Genomic DNA, 24,887 nt, shown 5'->3' with positions numbered 1-24,887 from the left:
AATCTCCTTTAAATCTTTTATTTTTTGAAAATTTTAAAATATTTTCTAATCGTATGACTGGTTTGACCTAATCCGAAAATCAACCTGTTCACCATCAAATTGGGGGTTTTGGTTTGACGAAAATCTGGATTTTGTCCTGAAAAAATAGTGTTTGGATATACAATTGCATCCTTATTGGGGATGTAGATAGTAATCGTCAAGACAATATGGTAAAATGGTCTGAATATTTGGATATACAATCACATCCTTATTGCATCCTCTTTATGACTTTATTTACTCCCTCCGTCCTAATATACAAGACATTTTTGCAAAATTTTATTGTTCCGTTTTATAAGAACCTTTTCAAAGTTTATGGTGCATTAATTAATTTTTCACAAGAATACCCCTAATTAAATAAAGAAAAGTAAAAGATCACTATTTTTCTCTCTTAATAATTGAAGAGTAATTTTGAAAAGAGAATGTATATTATTGATAAATTTAATGCAAAAATTAATTTTCTTAATTCTTGTGCATATGTTATATATTGGAACGGAGGGAGTATCAAATATCAAATCAAACACCTCCAAATGAAAATTATTTTCAAGTTCGAGATCCTTTTTATATTTTCACTTTTCCTTTTTCTTGTTTTGCTTCCCTTCAATTAAACATGTTTTGAAACGGTCACCTAATGCAATTTAAAATTATCCATGATCTGAGTTTTCTGATATACTAGTCCCACACCCGTGCGATGCACGGTGTTATGCGGTATTTATATTATAATAATATTGAATTCACTTCTTTCAATCACATGCGCAATAACATCTAAAACAATTAAAATAGAGACATATTATTTAGATTAAAATATCAATCAATATATGAGATTTAAATTAAAACGAAAGCTAATAATCATTACCAACTATTTTTTCTTCTTCAGTTGAATTCAAAATATCTTGGAATGTCATAAAATCAAAATGGTTCAACGGAATGTGTGGAGCATCGATCTTGGTAAATGTAGTAGTGTGCGATGCACGGACATTATGCGTTGTTTTATAATGAAGCGTCAAAAAATTATTTGTATAAATAGTAAATTAATAATTGAAACAATAGATGTTATCAAAATAATATTAGCAATAAAACTTAATTAAAAATATTAACAATATGAATTATATTTGTAAGGATAAAACTTAGGTACAGTTCCAAATATCCTGTTCCTACTGTTGGCCTATCATAGTGTGCCAGGTGGACTCTTTGCCACATCACACAATAACTCCGTTAACTTTTTTTTTTCTTTTCGTTCAACCCCTTTTCATCATTCATCCTTATCACAATTCTGCTACAATCTTACTTTCACCATAGTTGCAGTGCAGGTGAAAATTATAATTGTCCTATAAAACATCTTGTGAAAATCAATCAAATGTGCCATAATCCAATGCCCCACTGTTGCAACTAAAAAACAAATTAAAAAGAAACTCAGCAGACTATAATAAGAATGAAATATTTCTTCAACAATATGCTCAACACTTCTTCTCCTTGACTCTGGCGTTATGTTTCCGATGGCTAGATATGATGTTATTCATCTTCTCCGCTTCCTCAATCAATTCCTATATTGTTCCATCCGGCACCAGGGAAATCTCTATCCCGCTCCGTGTTCGTTCGTCCGTCGCTGCTGTGAATCTGATAGCAAACAGCAAACTGTCCTTATCGGCGTTAGTCGTATGGTCGTTGGCCGCCGCAAGATTCAAATCCGAACAAGGTGATGAAGGTCACAGGGAATTGAATCCGGTGGATTGTTGTTTGAGGCACAACAAAAATAGAGATTGAAAAAAAGAAAAAAGAAAGAAAGACGGAGATGATGAAAACAGTGTTATTTTATTTTAAATAATTTAAATAAATATTACACGTGACAATTTTTGAGTGGAGAACAGTAAAAACAGGATGGTTAGAACAGCATGCAAGTTTTCTCCTATTTGTAATTGCATTTCAAACAATTTATTTGTAGTGTTTCGTAAATATCATGCAAAGTCCCACTACATAAATATCATAAATTAGACAATAAGAATGCTAAGAAAAGAAATAAATATTGAATATTAAAATGAAGAAATAAGGATGAGAAAGAGGGTTGGGTAGAAGGATTATACAATAATTATGATAAAGTGTTAAAATAGAATAAAGAGCATCAAAATCTATATATACTTGCAAAATCAACAATATAGTCTCACTCGTTAAATACAAAGAAAAAGAAAGATACAATAAAATCATAAAATTTCAGAAACATATCATTCTTCTACAACACTAATAACCCTTCCAAATAGAAATTTCACATGCCCATATATGTATGAGGAGGGATATAAGACATTATGCGTTAATCTTGATCTATCTCAAAAACATATCAAACGATTTTAGATTTTTATATAATTCAACATATATGATCTATACGATATAAGCTTTCAATCCAACGGTGGATTTTGTAAAATTTGTATTCGTTAAAGCGTTATTGAGCGGTGTAACATTACTCAAATGTTACACCGGTGTAATTTGATCTCTCCCCATATATATATATTATAAAATAATTAATTCACAAAACCGTTTTTATTATAGTGGGAATGTCAATTAAAAGGCTTGACACTAAAAAAACATTAAAAGAGGTGATTATTTCACTTATTATCCACAAAAAGAAATGATTTAAAGGTTATGATTGATTGATACAATTAGGGTTAGGATTAGTGGTAGGAGAACTATCTAGGATTTATATATATAGATAGTTTGGTTAAGCATGCACTATAGTACCTTAATCTTTATTGTTTACATACATAATAAATTAATTAATCTACCCCGTTGCATTGTAGTGTACAATTGCATCTTTATTGGGGATGTAGATAGTAATGGTCAAGACAATATGGTAAAATGATGGTAAAATGGTCTGAATATTTGGATATACAATCGCATCCTTACTGCATCCTCTTTATGACTTTATTTACTCTCTCTGTTCCAATATGCAAGACATTTTTGCAAAATTTTATTATCCCGTTTTATAAGAATATTTTCAAAGTTCAAGGTGCATTAATTAAATTTTCACAAGAATACCCCTAATTAAATAAAGAAAAGTAAAAGATCATTATTTCTCTCTCTTAATAATTGAAGAGTAATTTTGGAAAGAGAATGTATATTATTGATAAATTTAATGCAAAGACTAATTTTCTTAATTTTTGTGCATCTGTGAAAAAGCTCTTATATATTGGGATGGATGGAGTATCAAATATCAAATCAAACACCTCTAAATGAAAATTATTTTCAAGCACGAGATCCTTTTTATATTTTCACTTTTCCTTTCTCTTGTTTTGCTTCCTTCAATTAAACATTTTTTGAAACAGTCACCTACTGCAATTTGAAATTATCCATGATCCGAGTTTTCTGATTTTATAGTTTGGTTAAGGTTAAGCATGCGAAATATACTGCAAACGGGACTTCTTCCCTTCTCCTATGCTATCCACGTCATATTAAACTAGTACTACTATAGTATCTTTATCAATACTAGTTTCCCTAGGGTCAGTCCAAAAAACATATAAGGCATGTCGAGCTTTGTTCTAACTTGACAGAGAGTTGAAGATATATCCTAGGGATTAAAAGTGTCGTTTGCAGTTTTAATATCTAGAAAACCCCGTCATTTTTGAGGTGAAAAAATATATCAGTGAGCTCCTCTGTATAAATAACTGCATCCTGCTGTTATTATATGGTTTTGCATCCCACTGTTATCGTTATATACACGACGATGCTAGTAAACACCACCATTCCAAGTGTCCGTTCAACATCATTGCGCATAATTGGAGCTCTCATTGCGGTGGCTATGCTATTGTGGACTATTAGAAGCGGATATCAAAATGCAAATGAACCACCACATCAACTATATGGCCAATGGATTTCACATGTTGGAGTCTTGATTATGCTTTTTGGTTTCTTGCTTCTGGCTATAGGGCTACCTATAATTGCAGACTTGTTTGTTGGGTTGTCAGAGGAGCTACAATTCCCTGTGGAATCTGATCTTCATCAGAGTATCAACCTCAAAGTTAAAGTTGATGCTTGTGTCTGATTTTCGTCCGAAATTAGCTTTAGTTATATGTTGAAGCGATAGATCAGACATTTTTTTTACATAAAGAAATAGATCAGACTTCTTCATCGATTGTATAGGCACATGTATCACGCTCTTTACTTTTTCACCTTCTAAACAGATGATAGTTCTCCACATCTAAAAATTGGCTTCAAAAAGGGTTAGGCTTAATGCAAAGTACAACAACTGTTATGTTGTATTGACTTTTACATAAAAACATTAAAGAGGTTGCTGCTTTTCGATTTTAATGCAATGAAACAATTAATGATATTTGTAATAATTCTTGGTTGGGTCGTGTCAATGAGTGTCTTAAGGAAATTGACATTGTTTAAAGTTTCCAAACGAGATAATTAGTTATTGAAAAGTTTAGCATAACTCTGCTGAAGTTAAGTGTATATCTTCTCAATGTATTAAATTTAATTCTTTAGACTTGTTTAAGCAATGCTCTTAACACACTCACTAGCATTTACCATGACTCTACCCTAGAAAACGTGAACAGTGTTGATTGTAGCATCTTTTTCACTGTTTTGAGTTCTTTAATGATAGTCTTTCAGATAAATTGCCAATGGTGAAGGATATCTCTTACCCTAGCAAAAGAGTAAATGTAAAAATGTTTGTGAATATGACTACAATATTCATGTGCTTCCTAAGCATTCCTAATCTCAACTATTCATGAATAGATTTGATGGTCAAGGTTTACTCCTCAATTATTATACATAAGAAAGGCTCTCTTGCTTGATACGTTGTCTATGTGCCTTTTTTTTTCTCTCAGAATAAGTGTGTCACTTGATATGTCTTGCGTTTGTGTGTGTGAGGTGGAGTTACTATTTAGCCTATAATACTTGAGTAGTTTAATTCATCAATGTTATCCAAATGCAACATAAAATCTATTTGGGTGGGTGCCAAACATGGACCATGGAGTGAATGTGTTTTCCTATTTTTCTGAAGGATCAACAAAAGTGTGAATGACCTTTCACCACAAAACTTCCATGAGTAAATGACTTAGTTAACAAATATGCTATATGTGCCAGTGTGTGACAGCATTTGAGAGTTAGCCAAATATGCTATATGTGCCAGTGTGTAACAAATATGCTATATATAAACCCTGGACTAAATAGCAATGTCCGCTTTTATAAAAATTTCCTACATAACCAAGTGAAGTAGTTATGAACTCTAACCACTCAGCAAATGTTGAAACACACTTACAACCAATCCCTATTTTGTGAGTGGTACCAAATCCAAAGAGAAAGACTTCCTCCTCTCTTCTAGTAATAACTGTTGTCCATGAATCATGTATCCTATATCTTTTAGAAACTTGCAAGTTGCAAGAAATAATAATTCAAGCAAAATGACGGGGCCATTTTAAAAACTTTGCACGATTCCATGTATAAACAATAAAGGCTATTGCAAATATGTTGCACAGCCAGCGTATGAAGCAATGCACTGACATGTGTTGATTACCTGATTTGCTAGATTTTGGACCTTTGATTTGATGATTAGTTAAGGGTTTTCTGTTTTGGTACTGGGATCCTAGATGTTCTCTTCCTCTGCTCTCTGTTTTGGTCTTCTCTTTCATCCTGTCTTGTTCTTTTAGTGATGTTCCACTGATGTCTTCAAGAGATGCTTGTTTGGTTGGTAGTACTCTTAAATTTCTGACTATTTAAGTTTGATTAGTATCTGTAGTAATCTAGAGGTTTTTTTTGTTCTTATTTATGCTATTATATATGTGTGTGTGTGTGTGTGTGATAGAGTGAAATTGTTAATCTATATGCATATGTATATGTTAACTTTGTAGAAACCTAGTATCCTTATTAGGATTTAAACTTTTCATTCTACTCATGATCCTTAGGTAGTGTCTTGATTTTAACTCCTAAATAACAAAACAACAATGATGCACACACAGTGTTGTTAAACAGCACCTACAGCGGTACTATACCTCTATCTATAACATTGCGGGATTTGGACAAGCCGTTATTGTTCTACAATATGCTATTTAGTACAAAATGTTGTCATATTGCGGCTATAATGACACTATTGCGGCTAATTTCCTCTATTCGCTATTGACAACATTGGTTGCACTTGCACAGCAAGTTTGTGAAGCTCAGCTGTGACCTTATTTCAAATCTCCCATCACTAGTGAGAATTTTAGGTTTTTGAAACCTAGTTAATGATTTAATATAATATGGAAGACAAAATGGAACTATCCAAGGATATGAACCAAAAACTAGTGGTAGTTCACAAGCAAAATAAGTACATAACTTATCATCCCAACCAAGTCTCTAATCAATCAATCAACCTTAAAACGTTGCCTTGTATTTTCAAATGCTTTCCTATTAAGCTTAATAACAATAATACAAAAACAAGAACACGAATCCATCCGATGAAAGGCAATTTGCAGAGATAGTTCTGATTATATTTACTTATTCATTCATTCATCATTTGTTAGTTCCTAACAAGAGTGATGTATAAAACCAAAACACAGCAACACAGAATTACAATATGCAATCAACATTAAGCAAAGGCAAAATTATATTGAAATAGAAAATGGTAATGAAAGTAGTACATATATCGTTCGTTGATCATGAATAACGACCATAAAACAAACCCTAGAAAATTGGAATAGTACATTTTGCAAATCAAATGAGCTTGAAAGGAAGAGGCCAAGGAGTAGACCTGGGAACTTCGAGCTTATCTTTCATTCGCTCGATCATCTGATCTCTCTTTGGACGAGATTTGCCATATGAGCCCTTGAATCTCTTTCCTTTCTTTGTCTTTTTATCACCACGCCCACATAATATTGGACCTGCTACTCCGGCAGACGCACAAGGTGTCTCCGTCGACGCTCCTCTTATTAACCACCTTGCAGCTACACTGCACCGCTGCATCGCACTACAACCACCACTCGCCATTCACAATTTCTTCTTTTTGCTATTTGCTGCTCTCTCGCTTTGGTTCATCAGTATCGCCACCCACCAACAACACACACTGGAATGGAATGGATACTTTATATGGGCCAGGCCCATTCTTTTCAAATGCCATTTTTGTTTCTTTTATTAAATTAAATATATATTCCTACATCTTTTAAGTATACCCCCTAAATTTTTTGGGGTTGCTTACTAGTGTTGCTAATGATTGGTTTAAGAGTTATGTTATGGTAGCTCAATTGGTAATTACTACTAAAGATATATTAATTTACAACTTATCTATATATATATATATATATATATATATATATATATATATATATATAGATATATATATATATAAGCTCAATTGAATAAAAACAAATGATTAGTTTAATCGCATAAGCAACACACAATTAATTTATAATTTATTTATCTATTTATACATTAAGATAAATCCTCATGTCATAATTGATTTTGTTTTTACCAAACTTGTTATAAAACATGGTATACCTATAATATGTTTTATTGTCAATTTTTTGTTTAATAATTGATTTTGAGTTTTCAAAGGTTGTGAGTTTGGTTTATGAAATGATGATTATGATTTTGTTATGATGCACCGTTTTGTTTTGCTACATAATACATTTTCTTCATAATATCAAGTGCATGAATGAGAATTAGAAATAAAAATTCACTTTATCGGTTATTTTTTTTTCTTCATTTGTTGATTCCAACAAAAATAATAGTCAACTGTCAGTGACGAGAATGTTACTCTTTATAATAAATAAATATAATAAATAAGTAAAAAATCTCGAATGTTACTATTATTAATTGAGATATACTTATGTTGATTCAATTTTGAGTTTTATTTTTTGTATAATAGTCAACTGTCAGTGACGAGAATGTTACTCTTTATAATAAATAAATATAATAAATAAGTAAAAAATCTCGAATGTTACTATTATTAATTGAGATATACTTATGTTGATTCAATTTTGAGTTTTATTTTTTGTATATCTATTATTTATATGTTTGAGAGTTTCTCTCTCATGATCAATTTATTAGGTGGCATCCTCTCAAGAAATTTAATCTCACGTGGCATTCTCTCAAATCATTTTGTTGACGTGTCATCATTCTGTGCTTTCTTCTTTAGTCATTAATCCTCAATAATAAATATAGAAATTTCCTATTCTCAATTTTGTTTTTTACGTAATTAAATCAATCTTAATTAATATTAGAAGATTTCATGAAAATTGAATAGCAAAGCAATTAGAAAAAAATTAAAAAGAAACAAATTCTTTTGTTCGTAATTAAAAGGAAATAATTTAATACAAGATTACAAGACTATTGTTCGAAAAATTACTGTTTCAGTATTAATTATTGATATTGATTCATGAAAAGAATCGGTTTATTTTACACATTATTAGCATTCAATATATTCCAATTTTACGAGATTCTTAGCTTATTTAAAAAAATTAATTATTAATTATTGTCTTACTATATAAGTTTTTGCATTAGCTAGATCAAAATGGTTAAAATAAAAAAAAAAAAGTAATTATAGATTATAATATATTATTTCAAAAAAAAATCATTTTTTTATGAATTTCGAAAAATTACTAATTTCTATATTTTTTTTGTTTTGACCACCAATTTAATCTGGTTCGGGACAAGTTCAACGTCAATCACCACTGACCAACTAACTATTAGTCTAATTTCTATATTAATTAGTTATGCAAATTTAATATTTTTTTATTCATGTACGTCCAAATAATTCATTTGTGTGAAATTTTTATTTTTATTTTGTGTAAAACATTGATATATTCCAAAAAAGGAATCAATATATTTTTAATTAATTTTTAGTAAAGGTTTTAACTACACATTTTGGGCAAATTACTTATATACCCATGTTTATTATTCTATATAAGAGGTCTTTTGATGAACATTACAATCACATTTCAGGTATGTCTCTTTGTTATTCTATAAGAGGTCTTTGGATGAACATTACACATGTTTATAATTTTCGTGACTCTTCATTGTTTTATTTGTAGTAGTGAAGTCGACGATCCAAATTGCAATGTGTTGGTATATATCTTTAATTTACATCTTTCTACTACATTTTTTTGTTGATATAAGTTTTGTACTTAAATGATGTTTATAAATAATTATAATCGTACTAATTTTGAGATATAATTTTTTATTTGCAGATCCATGTAGAAGAATGACAATATTCCTTATAAAAATTAGAATTTAGCAGTATCAACTATTGTTATTGTTCTATTAATATAAGCAAAATAAATCTGTCTATTTTATTTTTATATGCAAAATAAACCTGTTTATTATTCACATAGAAAAAACTTGATAAAAAAGAACATCGAAAAATGGCATGCTATGAGTCATCTATGGTTCTGAATTATTGTTTATTTTGACTTTATGGTTCTGAAATTTTAAATTCAAAGTTAATGGAAAGAATGTTTTTTTGTTACAAGAATGAAAATTTTCAATTAATTAGAAAACATATTAATACCAATTTTGAAACACATACACTTAAATGAATTCAAATTAAATACCATAATGATTAAATATATTAATTATAAAACGTATCAATCTAATATTAACAGGGTCCATGATTTATTTCCTATTAGGTTTTTTCTTGGGTACAATGGCTATAAAAAATAAAATACGTTGAAGACATAACCAAAATGAATCATGATTATATGTGATGTGATAATAATAATATTCTATGATTTTGAAATTTAATTTTAAATTCAAAATAAATTGAGAGAATATTTTATTTTAATAAAAAATATATTAGAGAATATTTTATTTTAATAAAAAATATATTAATGGCAATTTTGAAATATTTCTACTTAAATGAATTCAATTCTTTAGAAAATATAACATAATTTTTTTTGGAAAAGCAATTTTTTTAATTAAATAGAGAAAAGAGCACAAGAAGTGCTAAAACACAATACAAGCAAAGTCTGGTACATAAGAGCCTCAAAAAAACCAAAGTTCAACTTTAAGCATGGAGCTCATAAGCTCATTCCTGTCCTTATATGATAGCAGAACATCAAAGAGATACAATATGTCCAGAATAAAACTAAAAAACACCAAAAAACAATCTAGAAAAGATAACATTTTCGTTAATATTCATATTGTGTCAATAAAACATTAGTCAAAGCAAATATGAATTCACATAAAAGGAAAAAAAAGAATGAAATAATTATCATTAAAATTATTGCACAAAATAATTAAGAGATCATTAAGATGGTCAATGAAAATTTGAATCCATCCAGAAAAATTCTTAGGTGAGTACTCACCCAACAATTAATGGTTAGGCACATTCAATAAGATAATTACATGTAATAAAACCATAATAATAAACAAATATGTTAAAACTACTTCTTCAAAAAAAATATGTTAAAACTAAAAAGACAATAGACATCTATTATTTATATGTTTAGGAGTTTCTCTCTCATAGTCTTATTCTTATGTGGCATCATTTCATTGATCTATGTCTTATGTGACATTCTAATATTTCTCCAATTCCTGTGGCTAACTATGAAGGCCTTTGCAATTTCTCTAATATATGATGATATCATTTTACTTAGAATCTTTGGCTAATTTGGAAATTCAATCATTTCTCAATTATTGTTTATAAATCGTATTTAATGCACCTATTAAAAATAATTTTAAAAGGAAATAACTCAAATTCAAATATAAATAATTATATCTCATTAATATATATATAATACATAATATTATACATGATTTTTTTTTGTGAAAGTATTATATATGAAATTTTATATATACCAAACACTGGAGTTTTTTTACGTAATATTTTTTTATATATATACCACAAGAGTTTTTTCTCAAGGAAACAAATCTACGTGGACAATCCATTTAAATAGAGCATCTTTGTTGGGTTAATTGTGATGATGATAAACAAAAGGATCGGTGGAGAATGAGTCCAAAAATTGACTATTTTTTTTTTGAACGAATTAATCACTCCGCTGATTTAATGGGTTTGATAATGCTATATATAATCCTTTCAAGCTAAGTTTTGAAGGAAAATTGCATTTAAAAACAGAGTAAAACGCAGCGGAAATTTAAGATTTTCCTTCGGTGGATCCTTGCGAATGGACATGATCAGGGTTTCGATTATTACCTTTGAAGAACAATTCCTCGATTCTGAATTGATCACAAGAACCGCACGATCGCAGTACCTCTAGCCGGTCCACACGAACAGTTTCCGTTCACCTCTTAGTGCTAGCTTCAAGACGACGGTAGAGGGAGATTTAGTGCGGTTAGGGTTTTAGAGAATTTTAAGGTTACTCTAAAATTCAGATTATGTGTGTAACACTTGACTGAATTACATAAGGCTCTATTTATAGAGCTTATTATGTTGTCTTCAGGCCAAAGTGGTTATTGGACTTCATAAGCCCAATAACCTACTGTAACTAATCGCACCCCACTAATAAGTCATACTTATTTCTCCCGTCATTAACTGTCCTTATGTGTGTGACCCTGTAGGTTCCTATGACGTTGGCAATAATATTAATCTCAATATTATAAACAGTGAGCGGTATCTAGCAACACATCACTGCTACCCAAGTCACAAGAATGTCACGTGATCTGACAAACCTTTCCGTGATAAAACTCGTGTGTATAATTACCCTTTTACCCTTATGTCTATATTGAACACAAGGCATAGTACGTCACCCTTGTTAAGTTCAATATTGGGCCCATAGACATATCTCCCGTTATGTAGGAGGGGTAAATTCCATCTAGGTCACTCATGTCCCTCAGCATGATTCGTGGAATACCCATCAACCAACCTTATAGTCATCCTGTTACGGATAACTTTGATTGGCGACAAAGTACTACACTCCTACACCTAGGGAACATAGTGGTTTCAGGTCGAAGGGTGGAATACACCACTTATCACTATGAGAATATCTTATGACATTTCATAACATACTATGTAATATTCTCATGGTGGGTCAATCCGATATAAATATTACTCTTAATATTTATATCTATGTGAAGACTTGATAACTCTTTATCTATGATCCGTGAGATGTGATCATCAGTCTATCAACATAATAGTCTCTACGTTTTGATGTTATCCCAATTCACATTAAAGCTTGACTACGGATGTTTTAAGAATAGTGTTCTCATGTGTAATGGATTCTCACGATTAAGTCACACTTAACGTTCCATTCGATGAACTTACTATTCTAGGGACTCTATTATTATTTAACACATAAACATAATAAAGAAAAGCCTTTATTTAATAAGTAAATTATCCAATACAAGTATCATGCAATTATAAATAATTGGCCTCTAGGGCTTACACCAACAATCTCCCACTAGCACTAGAGCCAATCAGGCATACTCCTAATACCTATGCCCCTAGTGTGGCCCTCATGCTTCGGCTGAGCAAGAGGCTTTGTAAGTGGATCAGCAGCATTGTCAAGTGTTGGTACTCTGCATATTTTCACATCTCCTCTATCAATTATCTCTCGAATAAGATGATAGCGCCTGAGCATGTGTTTGGACTTTTGGTGAGATCTAGGCTCCTTAGCTTGTGCGATTGCACCATTGTTGTCACAAAATAATTCAATGGGATCCACAATGCTAGGGAATATGCCAAGTTCAGTAATGAACTTCTTTATCCAAACAGCTTCCTTTGCTGCATTTGATGCAGCGATGTACTCAGCTTCGGTTGTAGAATCAGCAACTGTATCTTGCTTTGAACTCTTCCAGCTCACAGCGCCACCATTTATGCAAAACACATAGCCTGATTGCGACCTAAAGTCATCCCTATCTGTTTGGAAGCTAGCATCAGTGTAACCAATTACATTTAGCTCTTCTTGGCCTCCATATATTAGGAATGAGTCTTTAGTCCTCCTTAAGTATTTAAGGATGTTCTTGACAGCCACCCAGTGAGCCTCACCAGGATCAGACTGATAACGGCTTGTTGCGCTTAAGGCATATGAAACATCTGGTCGAGTACATATCATGGCATACATGATGGATCCTATAGCCGATGCATAAGGGATCTTACTCATGCGGTCCCTTTCTTCCTTAGATGAAGGAGACTGTGTCTTTGAAAGACATAGGCCATGTTGCATAGGAATGAATCCTTTCTTGGAATCATGCATATTAAAGCGTCTTAGCACTTTATCTATGTATGTACTCTGGCTTAGGCCAAGCAGTTTTTGTGATCTATCTCTATAGATTCTTATTCCTAATATATAGGCTGCTTCACCCAGATCTTTCATAGAAAAGCAATTCCCTAACCAAGTTTTAATTTGTTGCAAGGTAGGGATGTCGTTTCCTATCAGTAATATGTCATCTACATATAATACTAGGAATGCGACTATGCTCCCACTAACCTTCTTGTAAACACAAGGCTCATCTTCATTTTGAATGAATCCGTACTGTTTTACAGTTTCATCAAAACGAAGATTCCAACTTCTGGAAGCTTGCTTCAATCCGTAGATTGATCGCTGTAATTTGCATATCATTTTGGCTTCTCCTGGAATGCAAAAGCCTTCAGGTTGTGTCATATACACATCCTCAAGGAGACTCCCATTGAGGAAGGCAGTTTTTACATCCATCTGCCAGATTTCATAATCATAGTATGCAGCGATGGCAAGTAAGATCCGAATGGATTTGATCATCGCAACTGGTGAAAAAGTTTCATCATAGTCTACCCCATGAATTTGTTTGAAACCTTTAGCAACCAATCGCGCTTTGTAGGTCTGTACCTTTCCATCCATGTCAGTCTTCTTCTTGAAGACCCACTTGCATCCTATGGGTTTAATCCCATCAGGAGCTTCCACCAAGTTCCAAACTTGATTTGTGTACATGGAATCCATTTCAGATTTCATGGCTTCAAGCCACTTCTCAGATTCAGGGCCAGTAATGGCCTCTTGGTAAGTCACAGGCTCATCTTGATCCATGAGTAATACATCACCTTGTTCCGATATGAGATATCCATATCTTTCAGGTTCTTGACGTATCCTGTTGGACCTACGTGGTTCTTGTGTTACATGAGCAGGGTTCTCTGTCACAACATCTTGTGCATCCTGCTCTTGTTCCTCCATTGGTGTGTCACTACTTTGTGGATCGTGAATTTCTTCAAGATCTACTTTCCTCCCACTGATTCCTTTGGAAATAAAATCTTTTTCTAGGAATACTCCTGTTCGAGCGACAAACACTTTGCCCTCAGAAGGATTGTAGAAGTGATATCCTTTTGTCTCTTTTGGATATCCCACAAAGAAGCACTTGTCAGATTTAGGTTCAAGTTTAGTAGAAATTTGACGTTTTACATAAACTTCGCAACCCCAAATCTTTAAGTAAGACATATGTGGTTTCTTGCCACTCCATATCTCATATGGTGTCTTTTCAACCGTTTTAGAAGGAACACGGTTAAGTGTATAAGCTGCTGTTAATAGAGCATGTCCCCAAAAGGAGTTTGGAAGATCAGCGTGACTCATCATAGACCGCACCATGTCCAACAAGGTTCGGTTCCTTCTCTCAGACACACCATTCCATTGTGGTGTTCCAGGAGGAGTGAGTTGGGATAAGATCCCACACTCTTTTAGATAGTCATCAAATTCTAGGCTTAAATACTCACCTCCTCGATCTGATCGAAGGGTTTTGATTTTCTTTCCTAGTTGGTTTTGTACTTCATTTTTAAATTCTTTGAACTTTTCAAAGGATTCCGACTTATGCTTCATTAGGTATACATACCCATATCTGCTGTAGTCATCAGTGAATGTGATGAAGTACTGAAAACCTCCTCTAGCATGTGTGTTCAATGGTCCACATACATCAGTATGTATGAGAGCCAAGAGATCATTTGCCCTTTCACCTTTACCAGTAAATGGGGTCTTTGTCATTTTTCCCAATAAGCAAGATCTGCATGTTTCAAAAGATTCATAATCAAATGACTCCAAGAGCCCATCTTTATGGAGCTTGGAAATGCGTTTCTCATTTATATGGCCTAAACGACAGTGCCAAAGGTATGTAGGATTTAACTCATTAGGTTTAATCCTTTTCGTATCAATGTTATAAATTGGCATTTCAAGATCAAGAATATATAATCCATTACTCATTTGAGCTGTGGCATAAAAGATATCATTTAAATAAATGGAGCAACAATTGTTCTTTATTATAAATGAAAAGCCAAGTTTATCCAAACAAGAAACAGAAATAATATTCCTGCTAATGGCAGGTACATAAAAACAGTTCTCTAACTGTATTATTAAACCAGAAGGTAAAGTTAAATTAAAAACTCCTACAGCTAATGCGGCAACTCTTGCTCCATTTCCCACTCGTAGGTCGACTTCACCTTTAGCCAATCCTCTACTCCTTTGCAGCCCCTGCACATTAGTACAAATGTGAGAACCACATCCGGTATCTAATACCCATGTAGAAGAAGTAGATAAATTAATTTCAATAACAAAGATACCTGCTGAATTGGAGCTCTCTACTCCATTCTTTTTATCTTCCAGGTATTTTGGGCAGTTCCTCTTCCAATGTCCAGTCTTGTTACAGTGGAAGCACCTACCCTCCTTTGCAACTCCCCCAGTGGGCTTCAAAGCTTTAGGGGTAGGTTTGGGTTTGGCAACTTCCTTGCCCTTCCCTTTACCTCCCTTCCCTTTGTTGCCCTTCCCTTTGTTTCCATTGCCAATCATAAGAACATGGTTGGATTTCCCTTTTGTTTTCATGTTCTGCTCAGCCTGCCTCAACATGCCCAGCAGTTGTGGCAAAGTCTTTTCCATGTCCGACATGGTGAAGTTCAGAACAAACTGATTAAAACTCTCCGGCAACGATTGCAGGATCAGATCAGTTGCAAGCTCATTTCCAAGTGGAAATCCCAATTTTTCTAAGTTCCCCACGTACCCAATCATCTTGAGCACATGTGGACTTACTAGAGATCCCTCAGATAGCTTAGCTGAAAACAGGGCTTTGGAAACCTCAAACCTTTCAATCCTGGCTTGCTCTTGATAGAGCGTCTTCAAGTGTTCGATCATATCGAACGCATTCATGTCCGTACTCTGCTTTTACAAAATTGATACAGTAATTATTCATCAAAACGTTTCAGGATTTTGTTCACCATAAACGATTGGATATATGATGCTTCACCAGTTATCGGTTCCGAAGCTCACGCTCACAATCATCCATGCTCACGACAATCACTTAAAACTTTCAATGAACAATATGTTCTGTTTATATATAACAACACAACACTTGTATTGTTATAAACCCTAATACAACCGCCATTCATCAAAACGTTTCAGGACTGCTAGTTCTAGATGAACGATTGGATATATGATGCTTCACCATAAACGGTTCCGAAGCTCACGCTCACAATCATCCAAATTAAACGCCAATCACTTAAACATTCGAATGAATGACACGATCAATGTATCACATACACCGATGCGCCGTATCAGAAATATATATCACATATATATTTTAAAACCGATCAATCAAATTTTATTAATCCTTGTTATTATTATTAATACCGATTCAAAACCATATTAATAAAACAGTAATAAACAACAAACCGATTCATGGTTTCACAAGTGGCTCTGATACCACTGAAGGAAAATTGCATTTAAAAACAGAGTAAAACGCAGCGGAAATTTAAGATTTTCCTTCGGTGGATCCTTGCGAATGGACATGATCAGGGTTTCGATTATTACCTTTGAAGAACAATTCCTCGATTCTGAATTGATCACAAGAACCGCACGATCGCAGTACCTCTAGCCGGTCCACACGAACAGTTTCCGTTCACCTCTTAGTGCTAGCTTCAAGACGACGGTAGAGGGAGATTTAGTGCGGTTAGGGTTTTAGAGAATTTTAAGGTTACTCTAAAATTCAGATTATGTGTGTAACACTTGACTGAATTACATAAGGCTCTATTTATAGAGCTTATTATGTTGTCTTCAGGCCAAAGTGGTTATTGGACTTCATAAGCCCAATAACCTACTGTAACTAATCGCACCCCACTAATAAGTCATACTTATTTCTCCCGTCATTAACTGTCCTTATGTGTGTGACCCTGTAGGTTCCTATGACGTTGGCAATAATATTAATCTCAATATTATAAACAGTGAGCGGTATCTAGCAACACATCACTGCTACCCAAGTCACAAGAATGTCACGTGATCTGACAAACCTTTCCGTGATAAAACTCGTGTGTATAATTACCCTTTTACCCTTATGTCTATATTGAACACAAGGCATAGTACGTCACCCTTGTTAAGTTCAATATTGGGCCCATAGACATATCTCCCGTTATGTAGGAGGGGTAAATTCCATCTAGGTCACTCATGTCCCTCAGCATGATTCGTGGAATACCCATCAACCAACCTTATAGTCATCCTGTTACGGATAACTTTGATTGGCGACAAAGTACTACACTCCTACACCTAGGGAACATAGTGGTTTCAGGTCGAAGGGTGGAATACACCACTTATCACTATGAGAATATCTTATGACATTTCATAACATACTATGTAATATTCTCATGGTGGGTCAATCCGATATAAATATTACTCTTAATATTTATATCTATGTGAAGACTTGATAACTCTTTATCTATGATCCGTGAGATGTGATCATCAGTCTATCAACATAATAGTCTCTACGTTTTGATGTTATCCCAATTCACATTAAAGCTTGACTACGGATGTTTTAAGAATAGTGTTCTCATGTGTAATGGATTCTCACGATTAAGTCACACTTAACGTTCCATTCGATGAACTTACTATTCTAGGGACTCTATTATTATTTAACACATAAACATAATAAAGAAAAGCCTTTATTTAATAAGTAAATTATCCAATACAAGTATCATGCAATTATAAATAATTGGCCTCTAGGGCTTACACCAACAAGTTTATTGGTTGAGACTTTGGTGGTTTCTTTTCAAACTTAGCAGATACATGCATGATACACAAATGTATACTAGCTTTCATTTTTCATGTGATATTTAACAAATATACTAATAAAATAATATAAACTCCTCGAAGGACTATACTATACAACGAATTGCTTATAAAAAAAAATTATATAGAACGAATTGGCCAAATGTGGAACTGAGAAATTGAAGGCTTAATATGTTTCAAAACAAAATTGAAGGCTTAAGAATCTCTGAACAAAAATACTCACCTTAAAAGGAATATAAAAAAAATAAAAATAGTAATTTAATTGTTCACAAAAAAAGTTATTCTTAAACTTCATACTTATCGAACAGAGAAAATTGTGTGATTGTCTGAAATATAAAAGGAATAAAGTAATTGACTTCATAGATTATTTTTCTATTTTATTTTATTATTTTATTAATTTTATTAATAAAAAAAAGTTACATAGTGATTTATACCAAACATAATATTACAATAGGGGGTATTGATAAAAAAATAATCTACAAGGAGGTATTAAGCAAAAAATAACTTACACGGGGTGGGACATACATTTGTAGATTTTATTATATAAAAAATACGATAAATATCAATTGAAAGTAAGGAAAGTAACAATGATTTTATATATAAAAAAAGAAAGAATTAAAAGTAATAATATCATGTATTACTTTGTTTTTATTTTCCAAATATCACTGTAAGATAAACAAATAGATAAATTTTTTAAATTTTGCACCATTAACAAATGAGATATGCATAAAAAAAATGATATAATTTTTTTTTTGTCAAGCAAATGACAAATAATTCTACTGTTCATTACACTTACACAAATGTGAACTTTTTTCACACGGGGACATGGGCTAAAATACTCCAGAAGAAAACAAATGTCTAAAGGAGAGAGATGACGATTAAAAACTAATATATATTAATCGTTAGATTAGTTTTTGCTTAATGACCTTTTTTATGAAAATAAAAGAACAAATATACAAACATGTGGGTTGGGAACGGGGAGTGGAGTATCACTCTCCGTTCTACCATTTCTCATTAAAATCTCCAAAATTTGGATCATTTATCATATTTAAATAAATTATTACATTAAATATAAAATTAATTTTACAAATAATTAAAAAACCCACAAAATATTGAAAATTTAATAATCCATATTTTTCATATGTCAAAACAATATCTATATTTTTCATTGAACATTAACCCGTGCATTTGCACGGGTAAGTTATACTAGTTTAATTTAATTAATAACTATGCTATTTAATATGAAGGCCGAGTAAACGAAATGCAAGAATTAGGTGTTAAAAAAGATGAGAAAAAGAATAAACACATAATGTGTAGATGGAGCGAAAATCAAATTGCAGTTGATATATAAATTCAACGGTCATGATTCATTCTTGCCTTTGGATTTGTGATAAGAAGCATTTTTCTTAGTTTAATTTAATTTTATCATCATAAAAATAAAAATGAATTAATTTTTTTTTTCAAGTAGAAGTAGGTAAGTGGCTAGAAAATCCACCGTGAATAAGTGGAGTGTCTCGGGTTTGAACCCGAACTCGTGCACGTATAGTGCGATGTCCTTACCAACTAAACTAAGTTCATGTTATAAAAAACAAAACCATTTTGGTAAATAAAAAAAAAAAAAAAAGTAGGATTAAAATTTAAAAGTTAAAACCCTACCGGGAGTGTGTACTGCGTATCCAAGTATCTGTCCATTTCCTTCTTATGCGGAGGCCAACGGTGAAGTGAAGGATATAGCAGTTACAAACCACCGAAAATGGACGGCGGCGAGAACGATTCTCACCAGGGAAGTTCGTTAGTGATTCATCAAACCACCGAACAACTCATCGCCAGGTGCATAGCTCCCGTAAAAAAGGACTTCATTCGTCCACCTCCTGATCGAACAACTTCCTCTCAAAACGACACCGTTTCCATCCCAAACGATAAACCTCCTCTTCTCGCCAAGGAGAAGAAATCTAAACGCCAACTCAAACGCGAACGTCGTCAGGTACCACTCACATTTCCATTCTACGCATTCAATCTATCTATATCCCAAAATACAACATAACCGTTTCACTCTGTACTCTTCAGGACCAAAAATCAACAAAAAATCTATGTCCAGAAATTTCAAAGTCTGGTGATGTTAATTCGTGTCGTTATCAAGATAAGTGTCGATTCAGTCATGATATTGAAGCCTTCAAGGCACAGGTAGGTGAAGCGATGTTATGTTATGTTATTATCACTGAATTGAACTTATTATTTGTATTTTAAAACCCTGATTATTGTTAATTTATTAATTAATTAAGAAGGGTTTTTGTGTTTGATGAGTGCAGAAACCGGATGATTTGGAAGGTGAATGTCCTTTCTTGAAATCCGAAGGTTCTTGCCCTTATGGATTATCATGTAGATTTTTAAGTACTCATGAAGAGGGTAAGCCATTATCTTCTAATGGATTGGAGAAAAGGTCTGAAGTTAATGGTTTTAGCAAAGATGTTCAAAAGCTTTTATGGAAAAATAAAATGACCTACCCCAAAGCTGATGCTAAACTCAAAGCTCTTGGCCTCTTTGTATGTATTATTCTTTATTTTTTGCTTCTCAACTCATGTTTCTCATTTTATTTACAAGTTGTTATAAATGTTTGTCTTTCTAGTGATTTTGTTACTTAGTAGTGCTCAAGAAAAACCACCAATACTTTCATCATGTGTCGGTGTCTGATACTGACATGTGATTATATTAAATTACTTTCATTTTCTTAAACTGTTATCGGTGTATAGGTTTTTGTGTCGTGTAGGGTATTTGTGTCAGTGTTTCATAGCTTGTAAATCTTCATCAACATGGTCATGGTTTTTTTTTTCCTAATTAATTACCACTTTACTAAGATATAGGTTGAAAATGCCATTGTTAGTGTTATTTTATGATCAGCTCTCAAAATTCCTTGGTTGTTTTCTTCTTCTCTAGATGTATTCTTGATGTATATGTGGTTTCTTTTTAGTACTATTTTTTTATTTCCTCATTCCATTTTTAATCAATCATTCTTCAGAGTAAGCCAAAAGTGAATAACTTGGGAAACAAAGATGGTGATGACAAATGTGTTCAGTCTGAGGAAAATGGCTCTGGTGCGGTTACATCTGAATTGGAAAACAATGATGGCGTTGACAAATGCCATCTGTCTGATGATGATGGCTTGTGCGGGGTTGCCGCTGACTCAGGTTCTAAGTTAGAATGTTCTGCAGAAGTTAAAAAAGACGATGACATTACCAGAGAACTTGAATCTGATATAATCTGTCCCCTAAAGAGAAGAAAAACTGAAGAAAATTGTGAAGATGTTGAGACAGAAAATGAAGGTCATAAAGTCATCTTTTACTTTAGTGATTATAGTTTACGGTTAATATCATTGCTTTTTAATATTACTTTATATTCAATTCTAGTGGAACTTAGCTTCATATTGCTGAAACAGGTGTGAGTGTTGTTGACCAAAATGTTGATGGAAGCTGCATAAAATCTGAACCAGAGGCAGGACCTGAAGCTATAGCCCCAGAAACTGATCTAAGCTTGAAGTTGCACTCACGTGAAAAGAAGCTTATTGATTTCAGGGAGAAGTTGTATCTTGCACCCTTGACCACTGTTGGAAATCTCCCCTTCCGGAGAGTTTGCAAAGTATTAGGAGCTGATGTAACATGTGGTGAAATGGCAATGTGCACAAATCTTTTGCAGGTACCAATATGGATTTTCTGCTACTTTCTCTCTTTAATAATACTAAGTATGATGAATATAGTGGTTATACAATAAACTTCGGTATATTGTGATATGAATTTCTGGCAGTTCCTGTATAGTTTCTTATCTTTATTTTTTTCCCCCTTAAAATCAATTTAGCAAGAGAATTATATTATCTGGCACTGTTACTTTGAAGTGCTGCTTTTGAATGTTGGAACCTATATTTAGGAACCAATAATGTAGTAATAAGCTTTTTTTTTTTTTTTTTTTTTTATAACTCAGTTGTGGATTGATGATTTATCATCAAGAATGGAACTTTTTTTTTTCTCTTCATAATGTCATCTTTGTTTTGTTCTGCACAGCTCTAACCCCATCTTTTCTTTTGCATATTCTTTCAGCATTTCAACCATCTGTTTGACATTGCAAATTTCTCACTTTTGCTCTTGTTACAGGGTCAAGCTTCAGAATGGGCATTGCTGAGACGCCATTCATCTGAAGAGTTATTTGGTGTACAAATCTGTGGTGCATATCCAGATACTGTGGCGCGGACAGTTGAACTAATAGAAAAGGAATGTACAGTAGATTTCATTGATATAAATATGGGTTGTCCTATTGACATTGTTGTGAATAAGGGTGCTGGATCAGCTCTTCTTACAAAACCAATGCGCATGAAAAGTGTTGTAGAAGTAGCTTCAGGAACAGTCGATATACCAATAACTATCAAGGTATTTTCCATGCTAAACACTACAATCGGACACGATAAAACTTGTGTCACCTTCCATTTAGCATCTTGATAGCTTCCTCTGTTCTTCGGTTCCGAATCTTCTTCATATTAGACCAAGTTCTGTTACTTTTTACAGGGAAAAAAGTGTTGTCATGCTTTTGAGTCCATCAATGTGCTTGCTTAATATGTGTGTCCCATTTTTTCATTGCACCAGGTACGGACAGCTTATTTTGAAGGGAAGAATCGTATTGACTCTCTGATAGCAGACTTTAGCTCTTGGGGAGCTAGTGCAGTGACAATACATGGCAGGTCACGGCAACAACGCTATAGCAAGCTTGCTGATTGGGATTATGTATATCAGTGTACCAAGAAAGCGCCTAATAATTTGCAAGTAGTGGGTAATGGAGATGTTTTTTCATTTGTAGACTGGAACAACCACAAAACTGAATGCCCTGAACTTGCTACGTGCATGATTGCCCGTGGTGCACTTATTAAAGTTAGTATTAACAACTTGGCTCATTCTCATTTTATGGAGTTTGTTATCGAGTATTATACCTTATGCTAGTTGTCTTCATTGGGAACAATTTTTATTTTTGAAACGTTTAAACTTATGACTGTTGTGTTGTTTGCAGCCTTGGTTATTTACGGAGATAAAGGAACAAAGACATTGGGATATCAGTTCTGGTGAGCGGCTAAATATTTTCAAAGATTTTGTGCATTTTGGTCTTCAACATTGGGGTTCAGATACAAAAGGTATGCTTTATTGATGCTGATGGAGTAGCTTTATTATATTCATATTTTAACTATTCCTTGATGTGTTAAAACTATGAAAATTAGAGTAGCTACTAGTACTTGCCTCAAATAAACACAAAACAGTTGTTAATTGCACTTGTCTTATGCCAAGAATGCACGGTCCTTATGTATATGCGACATATTTTCTTCATTGCAAAGGATACGAGTCATTGATGAGTGTATTAGGGGAGGGGCTTTTGGACTAGGAACATATAATTTGTGGGAGTATCTTGTAACTTTGTAAGAGAGTTTAGTTTGCTCACAACAGGGTATACCTTTAATCCCTTACATGTAGTCTATAACCGATTTAATAAGAAAAACATGAAACAAGTCCTTTCTCTCGTGTTATCTCACTGATGTGTTCTTCCTTATATTATATGTTTGTATTTCAGGGGTGGAGACAACTAGGCGATTCTTGTTGGAATGGCTTAGCTATACTTGTAGGTACATACCTGTTGGTCTTTTGGAAGTGGTTCCACAACGAATAAATTGGCGTCCACCATCTTACTATGGGCGTGATGACCTTGAGACACTGATGGCTTCAGACTCTGCAGCTGACTGGGTATGCAATTCTCTTTTGTTTCAAGTTTTCTTAAGCATATGTTTAAGCGTGGTGTTTTGGAGGGTAAAGGATGGGAGGGTAATATTTGTTATGGATGAAATAAAATGATAGATTATGAGGAAAGTTAATGTCCTAAATTCCTAATCCTTATTCATTGTAATTGTTGAATATAAAAATCTTGTATAGTTCTGTTAATTCAAAATAAAATTTTATCCATTCTTCTTTGTGCTAAACCCTCCACTCAAAGGAAAATGAGAGGTAATAGATAATATTTTGGTTTTAAAAAAGGATATGAGTTTATAAAAGCAACGGAGGTAAGAATTGCAGTCGATTTACTTTATAAAAAGAGGATATTAATGAACGTCTATGAAACGGTTTCATGGGATTCAACCAATTATCCTGATCGTGGGATATCATTGAGAAATAGGAAGTTGTGTTAGAAATTGTTCATTCATTGATAAACTTTTTAACATTTGCTGCGTTAGCTAGTAGAAAATAGTTTTGTTCAACGCAATGTGGTTGGTAGATGTGAAAGATGAAGTTGATACTGTTATTAAAACTTCCTAATAACTTTATTTACATTAATCCCTCATACTGCTGAATAAGCTTTTTATTCACATTTTTCTTTTTTATTAATAAACAGGTACGTTTATCAGAAATGTTACTTGGCAAAGTTCCAGAAGGCTTTACTTTTGCACCGAAGCATAAATCAAATGCGTACGATAGAGCCGAAAATGGTTAATTCTGGAGTTTGTTTTCAGTCCTGATTTTCATGAATCACTTTCTTCTCAACTGCCAATTAATTGTCTTGGGCACCGCCCGTTTAGTTTGAAAATGCTGAGGAGACATTTGTGACTGTCCTGTCGCTTTGTTTCATTCAAGGAGTTTTTCATAGTTGACCTCAACTTATTCAAGGAGTTTTTCATAGTTGACCTCAACTTAACATTCATTGAATAAACACATATTTTTGAGTGAATTGAATAATCACATTGACATTTGAAATGTATGCTTGTGGAGTTATGCCAACTTTTGCATGCTTAGGTCCCTTTGAATTTTCTAATTGCTGTATTCAATTATAGCACCGTGTATGAATGATATGCGTATTTTCCCACTTTTGGGCACATACAGTAGTTAATTATGTCAACATTGTTTTCCCCTA

General features: G+C 33.1%; 2 protein-coding genes across 2 annotated transcripts; one reads left to right on the top strand and one right to left on the bottom strand.

Moving 5' to 3' along the window:
* Positions 1 to 6,595: 6,595 nt before the first annotated feature.
* LOC123900131 (30S ribosomal protein S31, mitochondrial) lies at positions 6,596 to 7,077 on the bottom strand. The gene has a single exon (XM_045951462.1). The coding sequence runs from the start codon at positions 6,991 to 6,993 to the stop codon at positions 6,721 to 6,723; it is 273 nt and encodes a 90-aa protein (XP_045807418.1). The 5' UTR covers positions 6,994 to 7,077; the 3' UTR covers positions 6,596 to 6,720.
* Positions 7,078 to 19,604: 12,527 nt separating this feature from the next.
* On the top strand, positions 19,605 to 24,872 carry LOC123896786 (tRNA-dihydrouridine(47) synthase [NAD(P)(+)]-like). Its single transcript, XM_045947157.1, has 10 exons — positions 19,605 to 19,944; positions 20,028 to 20,144; positions 20,270 to 20,503; positions 20,977 to 21,280; positions 21,394 to 21,650; positions 22,103 to 22,375; positions 22,589 to 22,870; positions 23,007 to 23,127; positions 23,559 to 23,728; positions 24,372 to 24,872. The coding sequence occupies exons 1-10, from the start codon at positions 19,714 to 19,716 to the stop codon at positions 24,468 to 24,470; spliced, it is 2,088 nt and encodes a 695-aa protein (XP_045803113.1). The 5' UTR covers positions 19,605 to 19,713; the 3' UTR covers positions 24,471 to 24,872.
* Positions 24,873 to 24,887: the final 15 nt, after the last annotated feature.

The sequence above is a fragment of the Trifolium pratense genome, linkage group LG7 (genome assembly GCF_020283565.1).
Source record: "Trifolium pratense cultivar HEN17-A07 linkage group LG7, ARS_RC_1.1, whole genome shotgun sequence".
Classification (NCBI taxonomy): domain Eukaryota; kingdom Viridiplantae; phylum Streptophyta; class Magnoliopsida; order Fabales; family Fabaceae; genus Trifolium; species Trifolium pratense.
This window is presented reverse-complemented; position numbering and strand designations above follow the sequence as displayed.

Excerpts from the sequence above, each read along its gene's own strand:
- LOC123900131 (XM_045951462.1), bottom strand. The coding sequence starts at position 6,993 with ATGGCGAGTGGTGGTTGTAGTGCGATGCAGCGGTGCAGTGTAGCTGCA.
- LOC123896786 (XM_045947157.1), top strand. The coding sequence starts at position 19,714 with ATGGACGGCGGCGAGAACGATTCTCACCAGGGAAGTTCGTTAGTGATT. Across the intron at positions 20,504-20,976 it reads TCAAAGCTCTTGGCCTCTTT|AGTAAGCCAAAAGTGAATAA; the intron begins GTATGTATTATT and ends ATCATTCTTCAG. Across the intron at positions 22,376-22,588 it reads ATATACCAATAACTATCAAG|GTACGGACAGCTTATTTTGA; the intron begins GTATTTTCCATG and ends TCATTGCACCAG.